The sequence below is a fragment of the Canis aureus genome, chromosome 18 (assembly GCF_053574225.1).
Source record: "Canis aureus isolate CA01 chromosome 18, VMU_Caureus_v.1.0, whole genome shotgun sequence".
Classification (NCBI taxonomy): Eukaryota; Metazoa; Chordata; class Mammalia; order Carnivora; family Canidae; genus Canis; species Canis aureus.
Window position 1 is genome coordinate 39,607,725 of NC_135628.1, and position 21,730 is coordinate 39,629,454.

Here is a 21,730-nt window from a genome sequence, read left to right on the forward strand (position 1 = left end):
AGAAGGCAACTTATATGAGTGAAATTGTGGCAGTCTTTAGGATGAGGGTCTTGGCTGTGCAGAGGGCTCCTGTTCTTTTTCTTTTGGCTCCCTCCTGGGTCCTTGACGATTCTTCAGTGATGTTGATGCACAGCGGAATTTTGAACAGGTAAGGTATTATTTAGGGGAAGCAACTTTTCTATTGTCCTTTGATTTGCTGCTTTCTCTTCCTCTGCATTTATTAAGTTAACTGTTCTCTCTCAGAAGCTGTTTTAACTTTCTATGGCATTATCTGGGCTCTAGCAACTTGTGATCTCCTAAGTAGAACCTTTCAGCACTTTATAAATATGTCATATACTTTTTATATTCCTTTGTTCCCTATCAGGAACATACATCCCAGTCTTCAGAACAGCACAATCAGTTTTTATTCATTTAAGGAGCAGTAGTAATTTGACACTTGCTAATATGTAACAAATTATATTGGGAGCTGTAATTACAATTGCAGCTGGTTCCTAATTATACTGTAACCTTGATGCTTTAAAAAAAAATTAAGACTGAGTTCAACCTGTAATACCAGAGAATAATATTCTGCATTAGGCAGATCTGCCTTCTACTGAACCATGGGCACTTATGTATCATAATGCCAAGTTAAAAATACTTTATTTTAAATTATTTTCAACTACTGTTGTCCAGTGGTACCCTTCATAAGGATAGCTTAGAGTCCCCACCTTTGCTTGCCCAATTCTTGGCACATCCTCCAAGTATTATAGTTAGTGTCAAAACAACCTGGACTCTTGGGTCATTTTTGGCTCTGTGATTTACTACCACTCACTTAAGACTAAGAGTGTTACATCATCCAGTTTTCTTCTCTGAAAAATGGTGATATTAATCAGTCTTCACCTTAAATGGTTTTAGTGATGTTTAAATGAGGTCAGATGTAAAGCCTTTTAGCACCATGCCTAGCATAGAGTTAAGGACCCAATAAGTTTATCTGGTCAGTGTTAATTACTGTAATCAGTAATGAACAATCTAGCTCCAAAGACTTTACCTCTACAACCCTTGACTCCAGCAGAATTACAATCTTAGTCTGCCACTGCTCTAATTTTCTGTAGTTTGTATCTCCACCCACACAATACCAACCATTCATTGATCAGTTTGTCATTCTCATGAGGCAGGGTCTCTGGTTTATTTGGCATTGTGTCCTCAGTGCCTGGCGCTGGGCCTAGTACATCATGGTATGTACCCAGAGGTGACTGACTGCATTGCATGAATGGGCAGCACTGTCTAAGGTGATGGTTCTCATCTCAAAGTGGGGTGTTTTTGCCTTGGGGCATATTTGATAATGTCTGGATACACTTTTGGTTGTCACATCTGAGGGGGGGATGGTTTGCAACCGGCATCTAGTGAGTAGTGGCCAGGGAGGTGGCTAAACATCTTACAGCACACCAGACAGCCTCTTATAACAGAGTGAGCCGACCCAAGATGTCAGTAGGGCCAAAATTGAGAAACCTTGTCTAAGGTAACTTGACTGCTTGGGTTGTGGCCCTGTGGCATGGGGTTTGGGGTAGATCAGCCTGTTTGGCTTGCAGTTTTCTTGACTGTAAAGGAAGAGAATCCAACCTGCTTCTGGAGTTCTTTGAAAATAGAGGGAGATTATATGGCTGTGTGCCTAGTGACTTTGCCTAATTAGGTTAATCCTGTTCGTCCTCGTGGTCTTTTTTTTTTAAATAGACTTAATATTTTTAAATAGTTTTAGATTCACCACAAAATTGAAAGGAAGGTTCAGATATTTCTTATATGCCACCTGTCCCTGTGCATGCACAGTCTCCCCATTATTTTCCTTCAGAATGGTACATGCATTACAATTGATGAGCCTACAGTGACATGTCATTATCACCAAAGTCCCTGGTTTGCATTAAGGTTCACTCCTGGTAGGCTATGTGCTAAGGGTTTGGACAAATTGTGTAATGATATGGATCCACCGTTATAGTATCATACACTGTATTTTCACTACTCTGCTAGCAATCACTGATCTTATTACTATTACCATAGTGTTGCCTTTTTTTAAAGAATGTCATATTAGTTGGAATCATACAGTATGTAGCCTTTTCAGATTAGCTTCTTTCACTCAGTAATATGTATTTAAGTTTCCTTCATGTCTTTCCATCACTTCATAGCTCATTTTTTTTTTACTGCTGAATAATATTCCAGTATCTAGATGTCCATAGTTTATTTAACCATTCACTGAAATACACCTTGGTTGCTTCCAGTTTTCAATAATTAGGAATAAAACTGCTGTAAACATTCATGAGTAAGTTTTTGTGTGGACATAAGTTTTCAATTCCTGGGTTATATGGTAAGAATATTGTCATTTTGTAAGAAACTGCCATTCTGTCTTCCAGAATGACTGTACCATTTTGTATTCCCATCAGTACTCCATGAATGTTCCTATTTCTCCACATCCTCACCAGCATTTAGTGTTGTCAGTGTTCTGGAGTTAGGCCATTCTAATACAGGCGTGTGTTAGTATCTTTTTGTTGTTTTAATTTGTATTTCCCTGATGGAAGATGATGTGGAGCATCTTTTCTTATGTCTACTTCCTGTCTATACATCTTCCTTGGAGGTTTTGTTAAGGTTGTTTGGCCCTTTTTTGCATTGGGTTGTTGTTTGCTTCCCCACCCCCCCCTTACTGTTGAGTTTTAAGAGTTATTTGTAGATTTTGGGTAGCAGTTCTTAATTGATCTTTTGGAAATATTTTATCCTAGTCTTTTGCTTATCTTTTCATTTTCTTGATTGTCTTTTGCAGAGCAGAAATTTCTATTTTAATTAAGTCTAGCTTCTCAGTTCTTTCTTTCATGGGTCATGCCTTGGTGTTATATCTAAAAAGTCCATGCCAAACCCAAGGCCATCTAAGTTTGCTCCTTTATGATCTTCTAGGAGTTTTATATTTAGGGCTCTGATCCATTTTGAGTTAATTTTTGTGAAAGGTATAGGGTCTCTGTCTAGAGGGTTTTTTTTTTTTTGTTTGTTTCAGCACCATTTGTTGAAGAGGTTAGTCAAAGATCAGTTGACTATATATTTATGTAGGTCTATTTCTAGGCTTTCTGTTCTGTTCCACTGAAGATTGTTAATATCTTGTTGGGAGAATTGCCCTCTTTGTCATCCTATAATGTCCCTCTTTATCCCTGGTAACTTAATGTGCTTTAAATAGGCTCTGACTGAAATTAATATGGTAGCTACTCTGACTTTTGATTAGTGTGTGCATGGCATTATCTTTCTCTGTTCATTTACTTTTCTTTCTTTTTTTTTTTTTTTTTTAAGATTATTTAGTTTCGAGAGAGCTTGTGCAAGTGGGGAGGAGGGGTAGAGGGAGAAGGAGAGGATCTCAAGCAGATTCTCCACTGAGTGTGGAGCCTACTGTGGGGCTCACCCCAGGACTCCATCCATCAACCTTGAGATCATGTCCTGAGCTGAAATGAAGGGTCAGACACTTGACTGACTGAACCACCCCTCTGTTCATTTACTTTTAATCTATAAGTGTGTTGTTTATATTTATAGTGGGGCTTTTATAGATAGCATATAGTTGGGTCTTTAGTTTTTATGCATCCGACAAGCTCTGTATTTTAATTAATTGGGTTTTTTTGTAGACCATTAATGTTTAAAGTGATTTTGATTATCTTGCCTGGTGTTTTCTGTCTTCATGGATTTGTGATTTCATGTCTGACATTGATTTGGGGGAAGTTTTAATCCTTATTATTTCAAATAATTCCTGCTATTCCTTTTTTTCTTCTCCTGGTATTCCTTTTACATCTGTGTTACACTTTTTGTAGCTGTCCTCCCGTTCTTGGATATTCTGGATTCCTCCTTCCCCCAATCTTTTTTTTTTTTTCTCTTTTCTTTTCAGTTTTAGAGATTTCTATCGAGATATCCTCAGACTCAGAGATTCTCACTGTAATCATGTCCAGTCCACTAATAAGCCCAACAGAAGCATTCTTCATTACTCTTACAGTGTTCTTGATCCCTAGCATTTCTTATTTAGAATTTCCATTTTTCTGCTGATTTGTCCTTGCATGGTGTCTACTTTATCCATTAGAGTCTTTAGCATATATATTTTTTTAGAGTCTTTAGCATATTAACCATAGTTTTAAATTCCTGTTTTGATCATTTCAACATTCTTACCATATTTGAGGCTGGTTTTGATGGTCACTCTGTTTCTTCAAACTGTGGTGTCTATATATATATCTACCTTTTGCTGTGCTTTGTAATTTTTTCTTGGTAGCCAGATGATATACTGGATAAAAGGAACTGCTGCAAAAAGACCTTTGGTAGTTTGGGGGTAGGATGTAGAGGGAGAGAAAGTGTTCTATAGGCCTGTGATTAGGTCTCTGAGCATTAGAGAGCTTGTGGCTCTGGACAGTGTACTTCACAAATTGTTTCTCAGGTTTTTTTCCATCAGCTAGGACAGAATGGTGAGAAGTGGCTGGAATAGGGTATTTACCATCCCAACACCAAGTTAGGCTCTATAACACTCCAACAGATTAGGCTTTTAATAAATAATTTTCCTGAGGACAGATCTTGTTAGGACAGAATGCTCAGATGCATTTCAAAATGATTCTTTTTCCTCTCCTTGTGCGGAGAAGTGCAAATGATTTTTCTCCCATATTCACTGTGAGAGCTTGGTTGAGTTCCTAGAGGTAAAACTCAAAAAAACGTGGAGATTTTCCTATGACTCGGTCCTCCTAGAGTTTTTAAATCTCTGTCTGGTCCACACTGAGCCTCCAGCAGTTTGTCATAAACAGTTCAGGCTTTCCTAGCCAACACTGGTTCCTGTGGAGGTTCTGGTTGGTCCTTAAGATAACTTTGTAAAATTGATAAGTAGATTTTGTCACTTTGCCCACTTTATAGATGAGGAAACTAACTCGGAGATGTTAAGTGATTGTCCAAGATCACCAGATTAGTAATGTACTGGCACCAAGATCTTTACTCTGAACCTGGTGATGTTTGTTTTCATCTGGATGAGCAAACACCTTCTGTCTCTATAAGGAGTTGAAAACATAAACAGAAAAATGTCTATTTTAGAAAAGATTAATATAATCTCTTGTCGAATTTTTACTCTGGGGAACATTTACTGGAATGTTAGCTTTAGCTTAATAACAATAATAATAAAATCTAAAATTAGTGTGTTTAAAGTTATTTTAGCATCACAGAACCCACAGCTAAAATACCACCATTCATTTCTTAAGTGTTCCCCTCTGCTGCTTAATGTGAAATTGTAATGGTGAAGGCTTTATCAGTGTTTAATATTTGTCTACACCAGTGCAGAGTTAAATCCAACACACTTCATGAGCTACTGAATCCTTCTGATAAATATCTCTAGCACCCCTAACATGACCCTTTGTGTAATTACCTGGTGGGTTGACGTTTGTGGTATCTGTTGGTATCTGGTATAAGTCAACTGTTGAGTGATGTGAACTTCTGAGGGTTGATTACAGAGAAAGGCAGTGGTTTGAAGCATGGTTAACAAGGCATCTTGTCTGTATACTAATTTATGTTTCAGTAATTTTTTCATAATCTGTGCTTCATTATTAGAACTTAGGGAAACTGTAGAATGAGGAATGGGTGACTCAGTGAATTCAATAAAAAATTATTTTTCTTCAATTCGATGAGACATCTCATACTTTCTTCTTCTCGAGTAAATGCTAACTGTGGTTTTAGGGAATTCCAAACTTTCTTTTGCAATTACTGATTGTATCAGTCAAGGTTCACTTGCAGAGAACAGAATCCACTCTAGCTGGTTTAAGCTGAGGGAGATTTATTACAGGGTATTAAATGGCTTACAGAATTTGTTGGGAATGCAAAGAAACAGAATTCAGATTGAGCTTTCAGGAGTGCCTTCCAGAGCCTCATGGCAGAGCAGGCCACCAAGGGAGCAGTTACCTCTTGTCCAGTAATGAAACAGCTTGCCAAAAGGGGAGTGTTCAGAACCATATTGCCACTGACATGGGGAGGAAGTTGCCACAGGAAAATCAGACACTTGTAGCAATGAGGCTTGCTGGCAGAAACAGCAGAAGCATGGCTCCCAACTTTGCAATCTTTGCTTTCCAAAACTCACCCTTCTTCAACTCATTGACAGCACGTAGGCCACATAGCTGCAAGGGAGTCTGGGAAATGTAGTTTTAACCTTCTAGTCTTTGCAGTACAGGAAGATACATGTGGAGATACAGGAAGATAGATGGGAAGAAGAGTTGGCCCCAGCTTCTAAATCATTAGGCCACACGGAATAGAGCTTTCCAATGGGATGTGAGTCCACCCACTCCACTTACTTCCTCAGATTCAAAAGACCAGGCAGAGACATTTCTCCCTCCACCTCCTCCTGCGTGTCACTGCATGTGTGCCTGTGCTTACAACAGAGACTAGCCCACTTTTGATGAGCTGTCTCTTCTGGTTTTTATTTCATATCTAGGGTAAATAATTACTTCATGACAGTAGAATTTTTGGTGTAAGCCTGTGCTTGTCTTGTCTTTCAGGCTTTTTAGGTTTGGTGGGGATTGTTACAGAGTAAAGGCTCTTTTGTGCAGATGGTGAGATGGTGGAGTAGCCATCTGAGGTTGGGATCTTGGGTCCTAACTCCATGGTTCTCAACCAACCCCACATTATAATCTCATGATGGAGTTTTAAAGGTACCCATTTCAGAGATTCTGCTTGGATTAGCCTTTACAATGTAATTTGATAGGCCTGGACAGTGAATAAATCCGGAAGTCCTTCAGGAGACTTGAATATACAGCTGGGGCTGAGAATAGCAGTCCTAACCTACCGAACTTGACATTAGCAAAGGCTGTGGTTCTTAAACTTTAACAGCATCAGAATCACCTGGAGGACTTGTTCTACTGTAGATTGCTGATCCCACCCCTAGAGTTTCTGATTTGTAGATCCGGAGTAGGGTGTGATAATTTACATATCTGAAAGTTCCACTGGAGGAAGATGGTGCAGAGCCCACACTTCTAGCACCACCGGTCTGGAAGGAGTTACTGTCTATTTTTCATAGTACCTATTTGTTTTCTACTCATGTGGAAGATTTTCTTCCTGAATCAACAGTTTTTGGAGCATCTGCTTAGTTTCTGTTCTTTGCAGGAGTTGGGAGGCATGGAATGGGAGGAATAAGATGCATTTGAGGAGATCAGCATCTTAACATCTCTAGAGCCTTTCACGGGAAGAAGAGAGCTTTTCTTTTCATTTTCTTCTTCAAGTTAGTATCCCTTATTCTCTATAGGTTTTCTTATGTTCTTCCCCACTGCCCTTTGTTAGACCTGTCAACTCTCTATTGGGCTCACAATTCTATTCCACTATGATTTGTTAATGAGCTTTCAACTGTGGCTTGATTCCAGTTTGAAAAACATTCCTCGGGTGGCTCAGCGATTTAGCGCCACCTTCAGTCCAGGGCGTGATCCTGGAGACCTCGGATCGAGTCCCACGTTGGGCTCCTTGCGTGGAGCCTGCTTCTCCCTCTGTATGTCTGTCTGTCTGCCTCTCATGAATAAATAAATAAAATCTTAAAAAAAAAATTCCTCCATGCAGAAACCTCTTTTCTGCTATTCTCCTTCTTTTGGCTGCTCTAATTCATACTGAACTAAGAGTGAATTTGTCCTGAAAGGTATCTTTCTGGTTCTCCTTGCCATGCCTTTTAAAAACCCAGTCATTGAAGTTTTGTTATTGTTGGTTGGTTTTTTATAACTAGGATGTACCTGGCTAGTGCATCCGTTTTGCAAATGCTATTGATAACCTATTCAAGCTATTATATGTAATGTTTGTCAAAAATTTAACATATTCAGTGGTCCTGAAATTTTGCTCTGTGGAACATAGATTCATGGAATTGACCTGAAATTTCCATATTAAAGTTCGGTAAAGGTAAACTTCTCTCAGTTTGTGGAAAAAATATATAATGCATAGGTTTTCCAATTTTAACCCTTTCTCTTTTTCCCTGAGTCTTGACTGTGTGAAAGTTAGCTGCTGTAGTATAAAATTCTTTATTGTATTGATTAAGTAGCAATGTTGTATGGATTAAGTTAGCAGCTGTAGTATAAAATTCCCTATTGTATTGATTTCATAGTCATCTGCCAAGTCATCCCTTTTCCTTCTTGGTGATTTTTCTGTTTGAAAACTAGTGCCTTTTATTTATAACTCTTGATATACAAATTTTGTTTAATGGTGGAATCTGTTCTTAGAAATGCAAATTCAGAAGCATGATGATAAAATCAGGCAATTAGATTGTAAGAAGAGTAGCTGTAAATATTTACATGCTGTTAGTATAAGAAAAAAATTCATAACAATGAAATTCAGCCTTCTGGAAACAATCTCAAGTTTGATGAATCTTCTAAAGGCTTGTTAAAGTGACGCAGAGTGTGCATGCAGAGCAGCTGTTTTGAGTTGGCTTAAAAAGGGAGGCTACATTTCTGTAGTTCCCAGGTATTGATTTTGCCACCAGGTAGATTCCATCTCAGTACACCTTCAGAACGCTGCGACGTCTAGATCTTAACTTTATGTTGTCTTGAATGAAGCTGTGTAAGTGTTCTTCCTTCACTATACATGATGCCAGTGCAAGAAGATGAGAATAGGAGGAGAAGAACTGGGAATTCTGACAAGTCACACAGCAGTAGGGAGCTAGATGGAGTTAGTGCAGAGGTGAGGCCAGGAGGCTGGTACAAGTTTTTGTGAAGCCATCTCCTGTGGAACCAGTTACTTTCTGCTTCAGTACAATGTGTTCAGGACCTAATACACATTTCCACGGGCCTCAGGCAAATTCCGTGGTGTATCTGGAACTTTGGGTCTGGTTTCAAGAAGTTGCATTGGTTGGGGCTAAGATAGCAGAGGAGATGAGTTAGGAAAATGTCTGTGGTTAGTGGTTTGCTGATTTTTTTTCCTTCTCCAGTTATGAGCCAGGTTACTCATCACTTAGACTTTTTAAAGAGTATATAAACACCCTCCCATAAATAATGCAAGTACTTTATTCCGTTTATTGAGGTCTTTAACTATGTGTCGTCTCTGCAGCAGAGCACTTTGTTATTATCTCCTATCACACTTTCAACCATCCAGGACTTCTCATTTTACAGGTGAGAGAAGTGAGGCTGAGAGGTCAGTGGTCTTGCTCCAGGTCACACCTGATCCCCAGTCACAGGTGGCCTGACACTAAAACTGTGTTCTGTGGTTGTGTTTTTTTCTTTCTTTAAGACTTACTTTATTTATTTATTTATTTATTTATTTATTTATTTAGAGATTTTAAGTGGAAGAGGGGGACACCTGGGTGGCTCAGTGGTTGAGCCTCTGCCTTCGGCTCAGGGTGTGATCCTGGAGTTCCTGGGATCGAGTTCCGCATCGGGCTTCCTGCATGAAGCCTGCTTCTCCCTCTGCCTGTGTCTCTGCCTCTCTGTCTCTGTGTGTCTCTCATGAATAAATAAATAAAAATCAGGCAGCCCGGGTGGCTCAGCGGTTTAGCGCCGCCTTCAGCCCAGGACCTGATCCTGGAGACCCAGGATTAAGTCCCGTGCTCTGCATGGAGCCTGCTTCTCCCTCTGTCAGTGTCTCAGCCCCTCTCTCTCTCTCATGAATAAATAAATAAATAAAAATCTTTAAAAAAAAGTGGAAGAGGGGCACAGCGAGAGAGAGAGAGAGAATCCCAAGCCGACTCTATACCCAGTGCAGAGCATGATGCAGGGCTTGATCCCAGAACCCTGAGATCATAACCTAAGATGAAACCAAGAGTCAGACTCATAACTGACTAAGCCACCCAGGTGCTCCTAAAGCCATGTTTTTTAATCACAGCACTAGATGGATACTACAAACTGGTGGTGTTAGGAGAAATTGGGAAATTCTTGATTTCTGGGTGTGTATTGTATTAATGGTTAATATAAGTTATGGTCAGTTTGAAGCTGCCTATGGTGTGGCTCAATGGAAAGACCAATAGAGTAGGAGATGGAAGGTTTGAGATCTGATCTCAGCTCAGACAATACTTAGAAATCTAAGCACAAGTTGGTGCCAGTTCTGACTTTTGAGGAAAAAATTGACCCTCTTTGAGTCTTGGTTTCTCTTCTGTAAAGTGGGTGCAACATTATTTTCTCTCCAGGTCTCAGATTTTGCTATGATTATCCAGTGAAGTAATAGTCATGCATTGAAAATACAAAATGTTCTATACATATCAGCTGATATGACTTGGATTTTGGGTCACTATATGGATTTTGTAAGAATTGATTTATAGAACTCAGTACTTCTGCTAATATTTACTGAACCATCTGTATGTGCCAGACATTGTACTAATGTTGGTGATACATTGGTGAATAACTCCTGCCTTTTAAACAAAATTTTTAATAAATTTGTACTCCCTTTACCCATTTCTGCCACCCCACCCCCTGCCTCTGGCAACCACCAGCCTGTTCTCTATTTTTTTTCTCTGTATCTGTCATTTGTATATATATATTATATATATATACATATATAAAAATATATGTTATATATATCTATTTATATATATCTATAAAATAGATTCCATGTACGAGAGAGATCAGATGGTACTTGTCTTTCTCCATCTGATTTATTTAACTTAGCATAATGCCCTTGAGGTCCATCCATTTTGTTACAAATGGCAAGATTTAATTTTTCTTATGCCTGAATAATACTTCATTTTATATCTGTCTCACAATTTCTTTGTCCATTCACCCATCAGTGGACACTTAGGTTGTTGCTATGTCTTGGATATTGTAAATAATGTAAATAATTATTTAAATAATTATTGTAAATAATATTGTAAATAATGCTGCAGTGAGCATGAGCGTGCATATATATATTTCCAAGTGTGTGTAGTGTTTTCGTTTTCTTCAGATAAATACCCCAAAGTAGAATAGTTCTATATTTAATTTTTTGAGGAAACCTCCATACCGTTTTCCATAATGACTGCACCAGTTGACATTCTCACCAACAGTGTACAGTTTGTTTCTCCACATTCTTGCCAACACTTCTTATTTTCTTGTCTTTTTAATAATAGCCAGTCTTAACAGGTGTCAGGTAATATCTCATTGTGGTTTTGATTTGCATTTCTCTGATGATGAGTGACAGTGAACATCTTTTCATGTATCTGTTGGCCATCTCTATATCTTCTTTGGAAAAATGTCTCTGTAGATCTTCTACCCATGTTTAAAATTGGATTTGTTGTTGCTATTGTTGTTATTTAGTTGTAGGTTTGTTTGTTTTTTTTAACATATTTTGGGTATTAGCCTCTATCGAGTGTATGATTTACAAATACTGTCTCCCATTCAGTAGGTTTCATTTTGTTGATGGTTTCCTTGGCTGTGCAGAAGCTTTTTAGTATGATGTCCCACTTATGTTGCTTTTGTTGCTTTAACTCTTGGTGTCCTATTAAAAAAAGAAACAACTCATTGCCAATACCTGTGTCAGAGTTTACTACCTTTGTGTTTTTCTAGGAGTTTTAGGGCTTCAGGTCTTCTGTTCATTGGGTCTTTAATCAATTCATTTTGAGTTAATTTTTATGTATGCTGTCCACTTTCATTCTTTTCCATGTGTTGTTTAGTTTTCCAACACCATTTATTGAAGAGATTTTGCTTTTCCCATTATCTCTTCTTGGCTCCTTTGTCATAAATTAATTGATCATATATGTGTGGGCTTATTTCTGGACTCTCTTTTGTTCTACTGAACAAAGACAAAGGTGTCTTTTTATGCCAATACCACAGTTTTACTCCTATCGCAGTGTAATATGGCTTGAAATCAGGGAGCATGATGCCTTCAACTTTTTTTTCCCTTAAGATGACTATTTGCCTTTTTTTGTTTATTGTTTTAGGTGATTCATACAAATTATAGGATTTGTTATGTCATTGAAAAATGCAATTGGCATTTCTAAAAAAAATATATGTTTTTTAAAGTGGTCTCCACACCTAGCATGGGGCTCCAACTCACAACTCCAAGGTCAAGAGTCACGCACTCTACCAAATGAGCCAGCCAGGTGCTCTGCCACTGGAATTTTGATAGGGATTGCTATGAATCTGTTCATTGTGTTGTGTAGTATGGATATTTTAACAATTGATTCTTCCAATCCATTAGTCCAGAATATCTTTCCATTAATTTGTGTCCTCTTCAGTTTTTTTTCCACTATGTTTTGTAGTTTTCAGCATATAGGTTCTTTACTTCCTGGTTAAATTTATTCCTAGGTATTTTATTCTTTTTAATGCTGTTTTTTTTTTTTTTTTTTTAACGTGCCTTATTTTTTAGATTTTATTTATTTATTCATGAAAGACATAGAGAAAGAGGCCTCAGAGACAGACAGAGGGAGAAGCAGGCTCCTCGCAGGGAGCCTGACGTGGGACTCGATCCCCGGACCTGGCATCATGCCCTAAGCTGGAGGCAGACGCTCAGCCACTGAGCCACCCAGGCATCCCTTTTTAATGCAATTATAAACAGGATTGTTTTCTTTTTCTTTCTGATAGTTATTAGTGCACAGAAATGCAGCAGATTTTTGTGTATCGATTTTTGTGTCCTGCAACTTTACTAAATTTATTCTGACAGTTATTTTTAGTGGTGTCTTTAGCATTTTCTATGTATAATATCATGTCATCTGTAAGTAGTGACAATTTTATTCTTCCTTTCCAATTTAGATGCCTTTTATTATTTTTTTTCTTGCCTACTTGCTCTGGCTAGGATTTTTCAATACTGTGTTGCACAGAAGCAGCAAGAGTGGGACATCTTTGTCTTGTTCCTGCTCTTAGAATAAGGCTTTCAGGTTTTCATTGTTGAGTATGATGTTAGCTGTGGGCTTATCATATATGGCTTTTATTATGTTGAAATACATTCTATACCCACTTGATTGAGAAATTTTTATCATAGTAGGTGCTTTTTCTGTGTATATTGAGATGATCATTGGATCTTTTTTATTCTTCATTTTGTTAATGTGTATCACAGTGATTTGTAGATGTTTAACTGTCCTTGCATCCCTGGAATAATTTCATTTGATCATGGTATATGATCTTTTTAATATATTGTTGAATTTGATTTGCTAGTATTTGTTGAGGATTTTTGCATATATGTTCATCAGGGTATTAGTCCGTAATTTTTTCTTGTGGCATTCTTGTCTGGTTTTGGTATCAAATTAATGCTGGACTCATGAGTTTGGAAGAATTTCTTCCTCTTCTGTATTTTGCAGGAGTTGGAGAAGGATTGGTATTAATATTTCTTTGAATGTTTGGTAGAATTCACTGAGGAAGCTACCTGGTCCTCGACTTGTTTTTTGGGAGGTTTTAAATTACTCTTTCACTCTCCTTAGTTTCTAGGAGTTTATTAATTTCCTCTAGGTTGTCCCGTTTGTTAGTATAATTGTTCATAGTAAATCTTACCTCTTGTATTTCTGTGGTACCTGTTGTTGATGTCTCCTCTTTCATTTCCAGTTTTATTTATGCCATCTATCTTTTTTACTTTTCTTTTTTTAAGATTTTATTTATTTATTCATGAGAGAGAGAGAGAGGCAGAGACACAGGCAGAGGGAGAAGCAGACCCATACAGGAAGCCCGACGTGGGACTCAATCCCAGGTCTCCAGGATCAGGCCCCCTGGGCTGAAGGCGGCGCTAAACCGCTGAGCCACCAGGGCTGCCCTCTTTTTTACTTGTTGAGTCTAGCTAAAGGTTTGTCAGTTTTGTTTATCTTTTCAAAGAACCAGCTCTTAGTTACATTGATATTTTCTATTGTCTTTTTAGTCCATTTCATTGGTCTCTGCTCTTTGTTATTTTTCTCCCCATATATAGTGTTCTCCTGTGCCTTAGATCCTGGTAGAGTTACAGAGTGAATGTTTTGTTTCTTACAGAAGTGCAGTCCTGGTGGGGAACACTGATGTGCATTTGGGGATTAGTAATGGAAGAATGCTGTGGGAATTTAGGGCAGGGGAAGTTTACTCTAAAATAGCATTGCCCAGGGAAGGCTTTATGAAGTGCACAGTATAGTGAATTAATTAGATTTTAAAGGATGTGGTATTCAGATGGAGCAAGAATAGTTCACTTTGTGGAAACTTACCTTTGCTTTTAAAAGGAAACCCAACTAAGTACCTAGGGTCACCATATGCCTTCTAAAAAATGTTAGTTATGGACTGTTGTGAGATACAGAACTTGGAGGAAATTTCTCTGCTCTTAAGAGGATGGAGGTGTTTCTTATCTTCTCCAGTAGTGTTTGGCTTATTCTTTCTCAGAAGATAAACTCAAAAGGAAAGAATCTCCTGAAATCTGTAGGTCATCACTATCATCGATATTTGGTTGGTTAGCATTCTGTTTTTTCCTTAATTGAACAGCAAAGAACACTAATTCAGAATTTTAAAAAGATGACCAAATTTTATGGACAAAAATAGCATTGGTGGTTATAAGTACTCAGATGAAATTAAAGGAGTTATCAGTCTTGCTTTGGGAAACAAGGTGACCGACCAACTTGTTTCAGAAAAACTACCTCTCCTCTTCCAGTGATTAGTTAATAAAATTATTCCTGACAGTGGCAGGCCAAGAAGCTCAGGCGGTTACATATTTAGAGACAGAGAACCCATTGTCCAAAGATCTCAGAAGAGCCTTTGCAAACACACAGAAGGGATTGAGAACAATTTGCATAAATCTCCCTGTGGATAGCGACATGGCTCCGGTATGAGGGTGGTTCCAGGAACCCCTCCTTGGCTGTATCATGGGGTGACGCTGTGCTTGGTGAGGATTCAGTCTCACGATGGTTTTTGCCAGCACGATTGGGTGATGGGACACTGAATAAGCCCACTGTTTGGTTCCACATAAGGACTCTTTTGTGTTGGCCTGGGGTAGTTATATTCAGGTTTGTCTTGCTTTTTCCCCCAACTGATGTTTTTGGACTTTGTGGGCTGGGGAATTAAGCACAACACCTATTCTGAGCTAATCTGTCAAATTTTGTTCTCAAAAGGTAACCGTAGCCCCTTGTATTTCTAGAACGTGGAGAATAATAGTCATACCTTTGGAGACTTCTGACTTCTTAAATTAAAAGTTGGGGAGAGGAGGAGACCTTGCTTGGCATGCCCAGATAACTAGGCATTCATGCCTGTCCCCAGCAGAACCGTGCGAAGTAATTCCCTGTTTGTTAATAGGATTCGCCTTGTTCACCAACTTCTTTAAGAACTGTGTTCTCTTGCATGGTTAACAAACAAGTTGTACTTTAATATTTCCCTGTGGGGAGGGTATGGATCACTCTGGTGTGTAGTTTAAAAATGCCAGCTGGTTACAGATCTGTTTCAAGTTTTCTATTTTCCTGCTTATTTTTTTGGGAAAAAAAGATTACATTAAATATCACATATGAAGAGCTTTACTCATTTCTTGCACAGACTCTTATCAGTCTAGAAGCCACATAATGAGTCTAATTTAAAATCCAAGGAGTAGTTTATGCACTGGGGAAATTTGGTGATTTAAGTATAAAAATGAAATTCACTGATTTCTAACCTGGAGTTTATTTTCTTTTAGTCTACTAGCTTGATTTCTCAGCTTTGTTCTAATAATATAAACATTTTTATGTTTATTTATAGGTGGTTTTAACCAAGAGAGCAGATCCAGCTGAGCTTAAAACAATATTTTTGAAGGTCAGTATAAAGAAATCTATTTTGTTTGTTGTTTGATTTGTGTTCTCGAATTTTTAAAGATTATTTTCAAACAGCTTTTATTTCATTGTTATATAAAAAAATCCCAAAAGGTATCTTTACTTAAGACTTATGAAAGAGATCCATTACAATTACTTCTGTTTTTTGAAATGTATCAGAAACTTGTAGGTGATTGTTTGTGAGGGCAGTATGGTTTGCATTTTAATTTCTTTTCTCTCACTTGGGGTCAGATACTAGAAAGGAGTTGCTGGGGGATTTAGTATCACAACTCATTTACCTTTTGAGGATTCACTTCTGTGGTTTGCTGATCATGCTTTTTCTTCCTAAGAAGTTGAAAGCTCTTTGTAAACATTTCAGTAATCCTTCATCCATCCAGAGAGGACTGTCCTTGCTTCTCATTGGTAAAAGCCCTTCATTTTTACCATTATCGTCTTTTTATTGCAACTGTGGTGCCTGGTGAGGGGGCCCCAGTATAAATAATAGTACATATTAGATCACAACAGATACTGTATGTTTCCCATATATTTCCTTAGGTTTCTTATATTTCCCCTATTTTGGGACATTGGGCAGTGAATGAATGATATTCTAATAGAAAATTCTGCCTCAGGTCCCAAACACCAAATCACTTTTAATGTTATTTACCTGGAAACTTGATGTTCTGCTATGTACCAAATACATGGCTCAGAAAGTTACTAAATTTGTGAGGATCACTTTCCTCATCAAAATGCGATACTATTAAAAAATACTGAGAAATCAGAGATTTTGAATACTGACATGATTATCTGATATTAAGGAATTGTTATTGATTTTAGGTCAGATGATGGTATTCTGATTACAGGAGCAATTAAGAGTCTTTCTCTCGGGGTGCCTGGGTGGCTCAGTGGTGGGGCGCCTGGGTGGCTCAGTGGTTGAGTGTCTGCCTTTGGCTCAGGGCGTGATCCCGGGGTCCCAGGATTGAGTCCCGCATCAGGCTCTCTACATGGAGCCTGCTTCTCCTCCCTCTTCCTATGTCTCTGCCTTTCTATGTCTCTCATGAATAAATAAAATCTTTTTTTTTTAAAAAAGAGTCTTTTTCTCTTAGAGGTACACACTGAAGTATTTACAGATGAGATTATGGTGTCTTGAGATTTGCTTTTAAATAATCCAGTTTTGGGTGGGAGGGAAAATGCATGGTCTGTATGATGATAATTTTTGAAACTGGTAAATGGAACATGGAGTTTTTTACCCTGTTCTCTCTACTTTGTACATGTGTGAACATCTTCTTAATAAGCTATAAAAATTTGTAAAGATTGAGTGAAAAAACTTGGATGAATATGCCCAGCACCTAATATGCCTTAGATACTGATTCAGGAAATGCTTGAAATTAAATAATTCTGACAGCCAGAGGCTTCAAAAGGAAATGGTTTAAAAAATGAGCAGGTTTGAGTGAGGGGGGGAGTGATAATTTGTTAGGAGGTTTGGGTTATAAGTAAGCAGAATTCTCTATAAATTTGGTTTTAGCCTGAAAGGACAGCACAGTAGAGAGCTTCTAAGGTGGAAAAGGATTCCAGACCATGAAAGTCCAAGGAACAGAAATGCTTTGTTTCTCATCTGGGGCCCACTGTGATTGAGATGAGGTGTGTGTGAGGGAACCATAGACATTTTTAGTATGTGTACTTAAGGTCTATAGTATAAAAACTCTTATAATATGATTCTAGAAGAGCACTTGCAGAGGATTGCCAGAGAGCCTAGAGAGATGGATAGAACTCATTAATTTGAGCACACTCATAAGCATTCTTTGAATTCAGGACCTTTCTGTTACTTCTGTTTTGATTGTAGGCATCCTTCTGACAGGAAGTGGGAACAACTCAGAGCATCTCAATAGATTGTGCATCTCGGATACCTATTGGTCTTTTGGTGTGATCTAATGGAAAGGGTCCATCCAGGTAGAAGCTGTGTCCACCTTTTGAGGCCACATGGCAACTGGTAAAGTTAGGTTAAGATCCCACGTTGGAACAACCTGTCTTTTCCAGCTGCTCCATGTCAGTAGGAGGCAAGTGTCTACTGGAGACAAATTGGATTGGTCGGGTAGACCCAGGGAGGGTGGGAATTCTTTGCAGAATTCTGGAGAGCCATCCGTGAGATTTCTGTGTAAGTAAGCCTGAGGGTGGAATCTTTGGGACCTGATAGGGAAATGTTGTCTTCTCTTGGGGTGGTTAAGACTACGCGGCTTGTGAGAGTGTGACTTGGAGGCCAAGAGGATGATGGGGCCAGGCAGGGGGGTACCGTCCATAAAGAAAACAGTGATCAGCAGTTTCTGGAAGGGATTGTGAATCTGGCAGCGGTTTGGGTGATCTCATCAGGCCTGGGCAGTGTGGTACCCACACAAATCCACCTTGGCTCAGCATGTGGAGGATCTCTTGTTTACCATCTGCCACAGATGGTGTTGGGGCAGGAGAGTTGGGATGACGCCCACAGGGCTCTGCGAGGCACATCTCCTCTGTGGCTGGGCCTTTCAGTTAAGTGTGGATCAGCAGTTAGCCCTCTGTGAACCTGACTACTGATTTTGACTTTTTCCTGATTTTTCTTCATGATAAATATTGCAGCCTTCAGTCTGTTACACTAGTTAGAGAACTCTTCTGCAGCTTGGGGGAGGACCTTTGGAGCAGATGTACTGATAGCAGGGGTGTCAGCGACTGTGGAGGTCATAGAGCTGGTGCAACTGCTCCGGAGAGAGGAGGGAAGAGGGGTCCTGGAAGACTGAAGTGGGCCCAATTCTGGTTTATTTTATCCTTGAGAAGAGTTAAAATAAGTTGTTTTCTTCTTTTTTGGGGGTGTTGCTTACTCTATGTGAAGTAAAGTGTTGGGGATATAAAGATGCATAAATCATGGCTCCTGCCGTTTAGTATCTCACTGTGTGTAAGTGTAAGACAAAAAAGCCATGATATCGTTGATGAGCATTATATGGTGTTAATTAGTGGGAAGATGATGTGGGGCTAATTACATTGTGCTAGCAAGGGTCATTACAGTTAGAGCTGGTGATGTTTGAGCTGGGCTTGACAGTGAGGAGGTACTTACCAGCTGGAGAAGGTAGAGGATAGTTGTGGGGCAGAGGAAGGCCTTTCTGAGCAGCGGCAGCAGCAGGTGTGAAACAGAGGGCTATAAGAGTGCCTTGCAGGAGGTGACCTGGAGCTCAGGTCCTTGGGCAGTGCGCATGGATGGGATGTAGGGCTGGACTTGGTCTATGGCATTTATAGCCTGAGGAGGTTGAGTTTATTATGCAGCCCCCTCTGGTGCTAAGGGGCCGGTAACCTTTTGTGTGAACATGGAAGCTGAAGTCCAGGTATGGTCAGTTTTGTTTCTAACCTGAATGTTGACATGGTTTTTTTTTTCCCCCCTGCCTGACACTTTTGGTGCTGCTTTGTGTTAATTTGAGCAGGTGTACTGAGTGCTCACAGCTTAAATAAAACACCATGAAACTTTGCGGTGAGTGGTATGTACAAAACAGGTGTAAGCAGTGAACATGTTTTCAAGGAGTGCAGCTTTTATGCGGGAGACACGATTTACAGGCATGCAGCAGGTATGAAAGAATCTAGGTTCACCTATGGTGCCTGTGTGGTTAAAGCAAATGCCACAAGAAACAGCAGGAGCAGTCCCAGTGGTGGGGAGCCCTTTGAAGGCTCCTTGGAACCCCGGGCTGAGTGGAAACTGGAGAGTCAGGGAGGAGGACAGCTAGGTAGCTCCAGGGGAGAGGGCATGTCTGAGGGAAGGGCTGGAGATGTGTTTGGGAGCACACAGCTCTTCCAGGTTGAAGAATCCTGGCTTCCTTCTTCAAATGAAATTCAGCTGTATGCCAGGGAGGCTGCCAAGCATTACAGGGTGTAGATGACAAAATTAGAAAGGTGATTGGGAGTTTGGCATGTCTGCTGAACAATAGGAAGCCTTTGAAGGTTTTCTGAGTAATCCAGTGACACTGGCAGGAGGAGTTTGACATTTGATTGGTGCAGCAGCACTATGAGTTAGGCAGCCTTGGGTATAATCCTGGTGTGTGGCCCTAAAGACTTGATTAGGATTGTGGCAGCAGGGGAAATGGAGAGTGGGCAAAGTTAAGACATTTTGAAGGACTGCTTAGTGAAAATGGTCTTGTCTGATGGATGGGAGGGAGCAGGGGATAAATATGACCACTGGATAGATAGGCTGGGTCAGAGACGTGCCAGTAATAAGAAGGGGGATACTGAGAAGGAAACCATTAGCTCAGGGCAGAGCAAAGGGGGTGATGTGTACTGTTTACAGGTTGAAGTAGCTGAATGCCTGTAGTGTAAGATGTAGGAGATGGGAAGACTGCATAAAGGGACTAGACAAGGGGAACAGGTCCTATTACAATTTATAATAGTACATAGTGAATTGCACTTGGGTGTTTTTTTTTTTTTTTTCCCAACAAAACATAATAGCTGTATTCAGGATTTTTATTGACAAAATTAGAAAAACAATTTCTTTTTTGAAAACTTTTTTAAAATGAGAAGGTGGTTCATATTCATGTGCAAAAATTGAAAAAGCACAAGTGTATATATAGAAAAGTAACGTGTGATTCTACCATATAGATATAATCTGTATCTATATATACATATGTATTTTATTTATATACCTTTCTCTCTGTTTCTATGTCTCTGTGTATGTATATAAACCTTTTTTTTTTTCCTTAACAGGAGAAAGAATAATGTTTTATCCTGTAACCCCCCCCCCCCCATACACACACCTAATATGTTAGGAAAACCTTTTCCTGTAATTGGGGATATTTCTACAGTTTTATTGTTGTGTGCTATTCCCAAGTAGAGCTGTTTCTACCATAATTTATCTAGCTACTTCCTATTACTGGATGTTAGTTGTCTTTTCTGCATTGATAGTATAACAACACTATAATGAATACTCTTGAATCTGCATTTTTGCATATGGCATGCATTTGTTTCATCATATTAAAACTTAAAAAAATTGCAAGGGAGAGAGAGTCTTCAGGACACTTGTAAAATCTAGTCCCAAAGAAGGAGGAAATACCATTTTAAAGATGCAGTAGCTGTGTAGTCCACTCCCTTGATAGAGACCCCTCCATTCACTGCTGCAAGGGCAGTGGAGCACTTTTGTCAGTACATACTTATTATGATCTGTCTCTGCCCATCAAATGAAGGAACAACCTTTGACATTTTATTATAATTACAAGGCAGACCATGCAGCCTTGGTGATGAGCTGGTTTTGCAAACTAAAGAAAACCGTGTTTTCTATGTTCAGATGAATATATTTTTAAGTTTAGAAAATTCTTTATCACCCCTGAAAAAATAGGGCAGAAAATATCTTGATTTTTTTAATGTGTAAACTATTGAGGTATAAATCAAGCATATAGATCTTAAATGTACAGCTCCATTAGTGTTCACAAAGTGAGCACATGTATGTAACCAGGGTCCCAAAAGCATCTGATGCCCCTTTTGGTAAGTATGCACCCCTCCTAAAGGTGACCAGTTGTTTGGTTTTCAACTTTATATAAATGGAATCCTACAATATGTTTTCTGGTGTCTTGTTTCTTTCACTCCTGCTTTAGTTGTTAAGATTCATCCATTGTGTGTGGTTGGTGTTAGTTTATTCTCCTTGCTGTGTTGTGTTCTGTTATGTGAGTGTACCACGGTAGTTGATTTGTACATCGTACCATTGGTTGATGTTTGAGTTATTTTCCATCTTTCTGCTATTGAAGATAATGCTGCTGTAGATATTAAAATGCTAAAGCATGTTTTTTAGTCAAAAATATATACATATAAACACATATGTATCTATCCACACGTTTCTGTTAGAGACATAGTTATGATTGAAATTGCTGTGTCTGTGGTTATGTGCATGTTCAGTCAGAGATGTTGCCAAGCAGTTTTCTAAAGTGGTTTAATGGTTTACTCTCATAACACCAGTGTATGAGAATTGCATTTGCTCCCTGTTTTTGCGAGTACTTGTTATTTCTTTTTAATTGTCCTGGGTATGGGTGAAGGGTATGGCATTGTAATTTAATTTTGCGCTTTCAGTGGGATTTTTTTTAGGGCTCAGCAGCATTACAGTGATTCTGAAGGTTACATGGGAGGAAAATCAAAGACCGATCA

The 21,730-nt window shown here is 39.0% G+C and overlaps 1 protein-coding gene across 2 annotated transcripts in view; it reads left to right on the forward strand.

Annotated features, from left to right (window-relative positions):
* Nucleotides 1-21,730, forward strand: part of SLC25A13 (solute carrier family 25 member 13) — a 186,207-nt gene that overhangs the window by 13,779 nt on the left and 150,698 nt on the right. For both annotated transcript variants that reach the window (XM_077856830.1, XM_077856831.1), the window contains exon 2: nt 15,546-15,599. In XM_077856830.1, the coding sequence (XP_077712956.1) occupies nt 15,546-15,599 (54 nt within the window). The remainder of the gene's footprint in view (nt 1-15,545; nt 15,600-21,730) is intronic.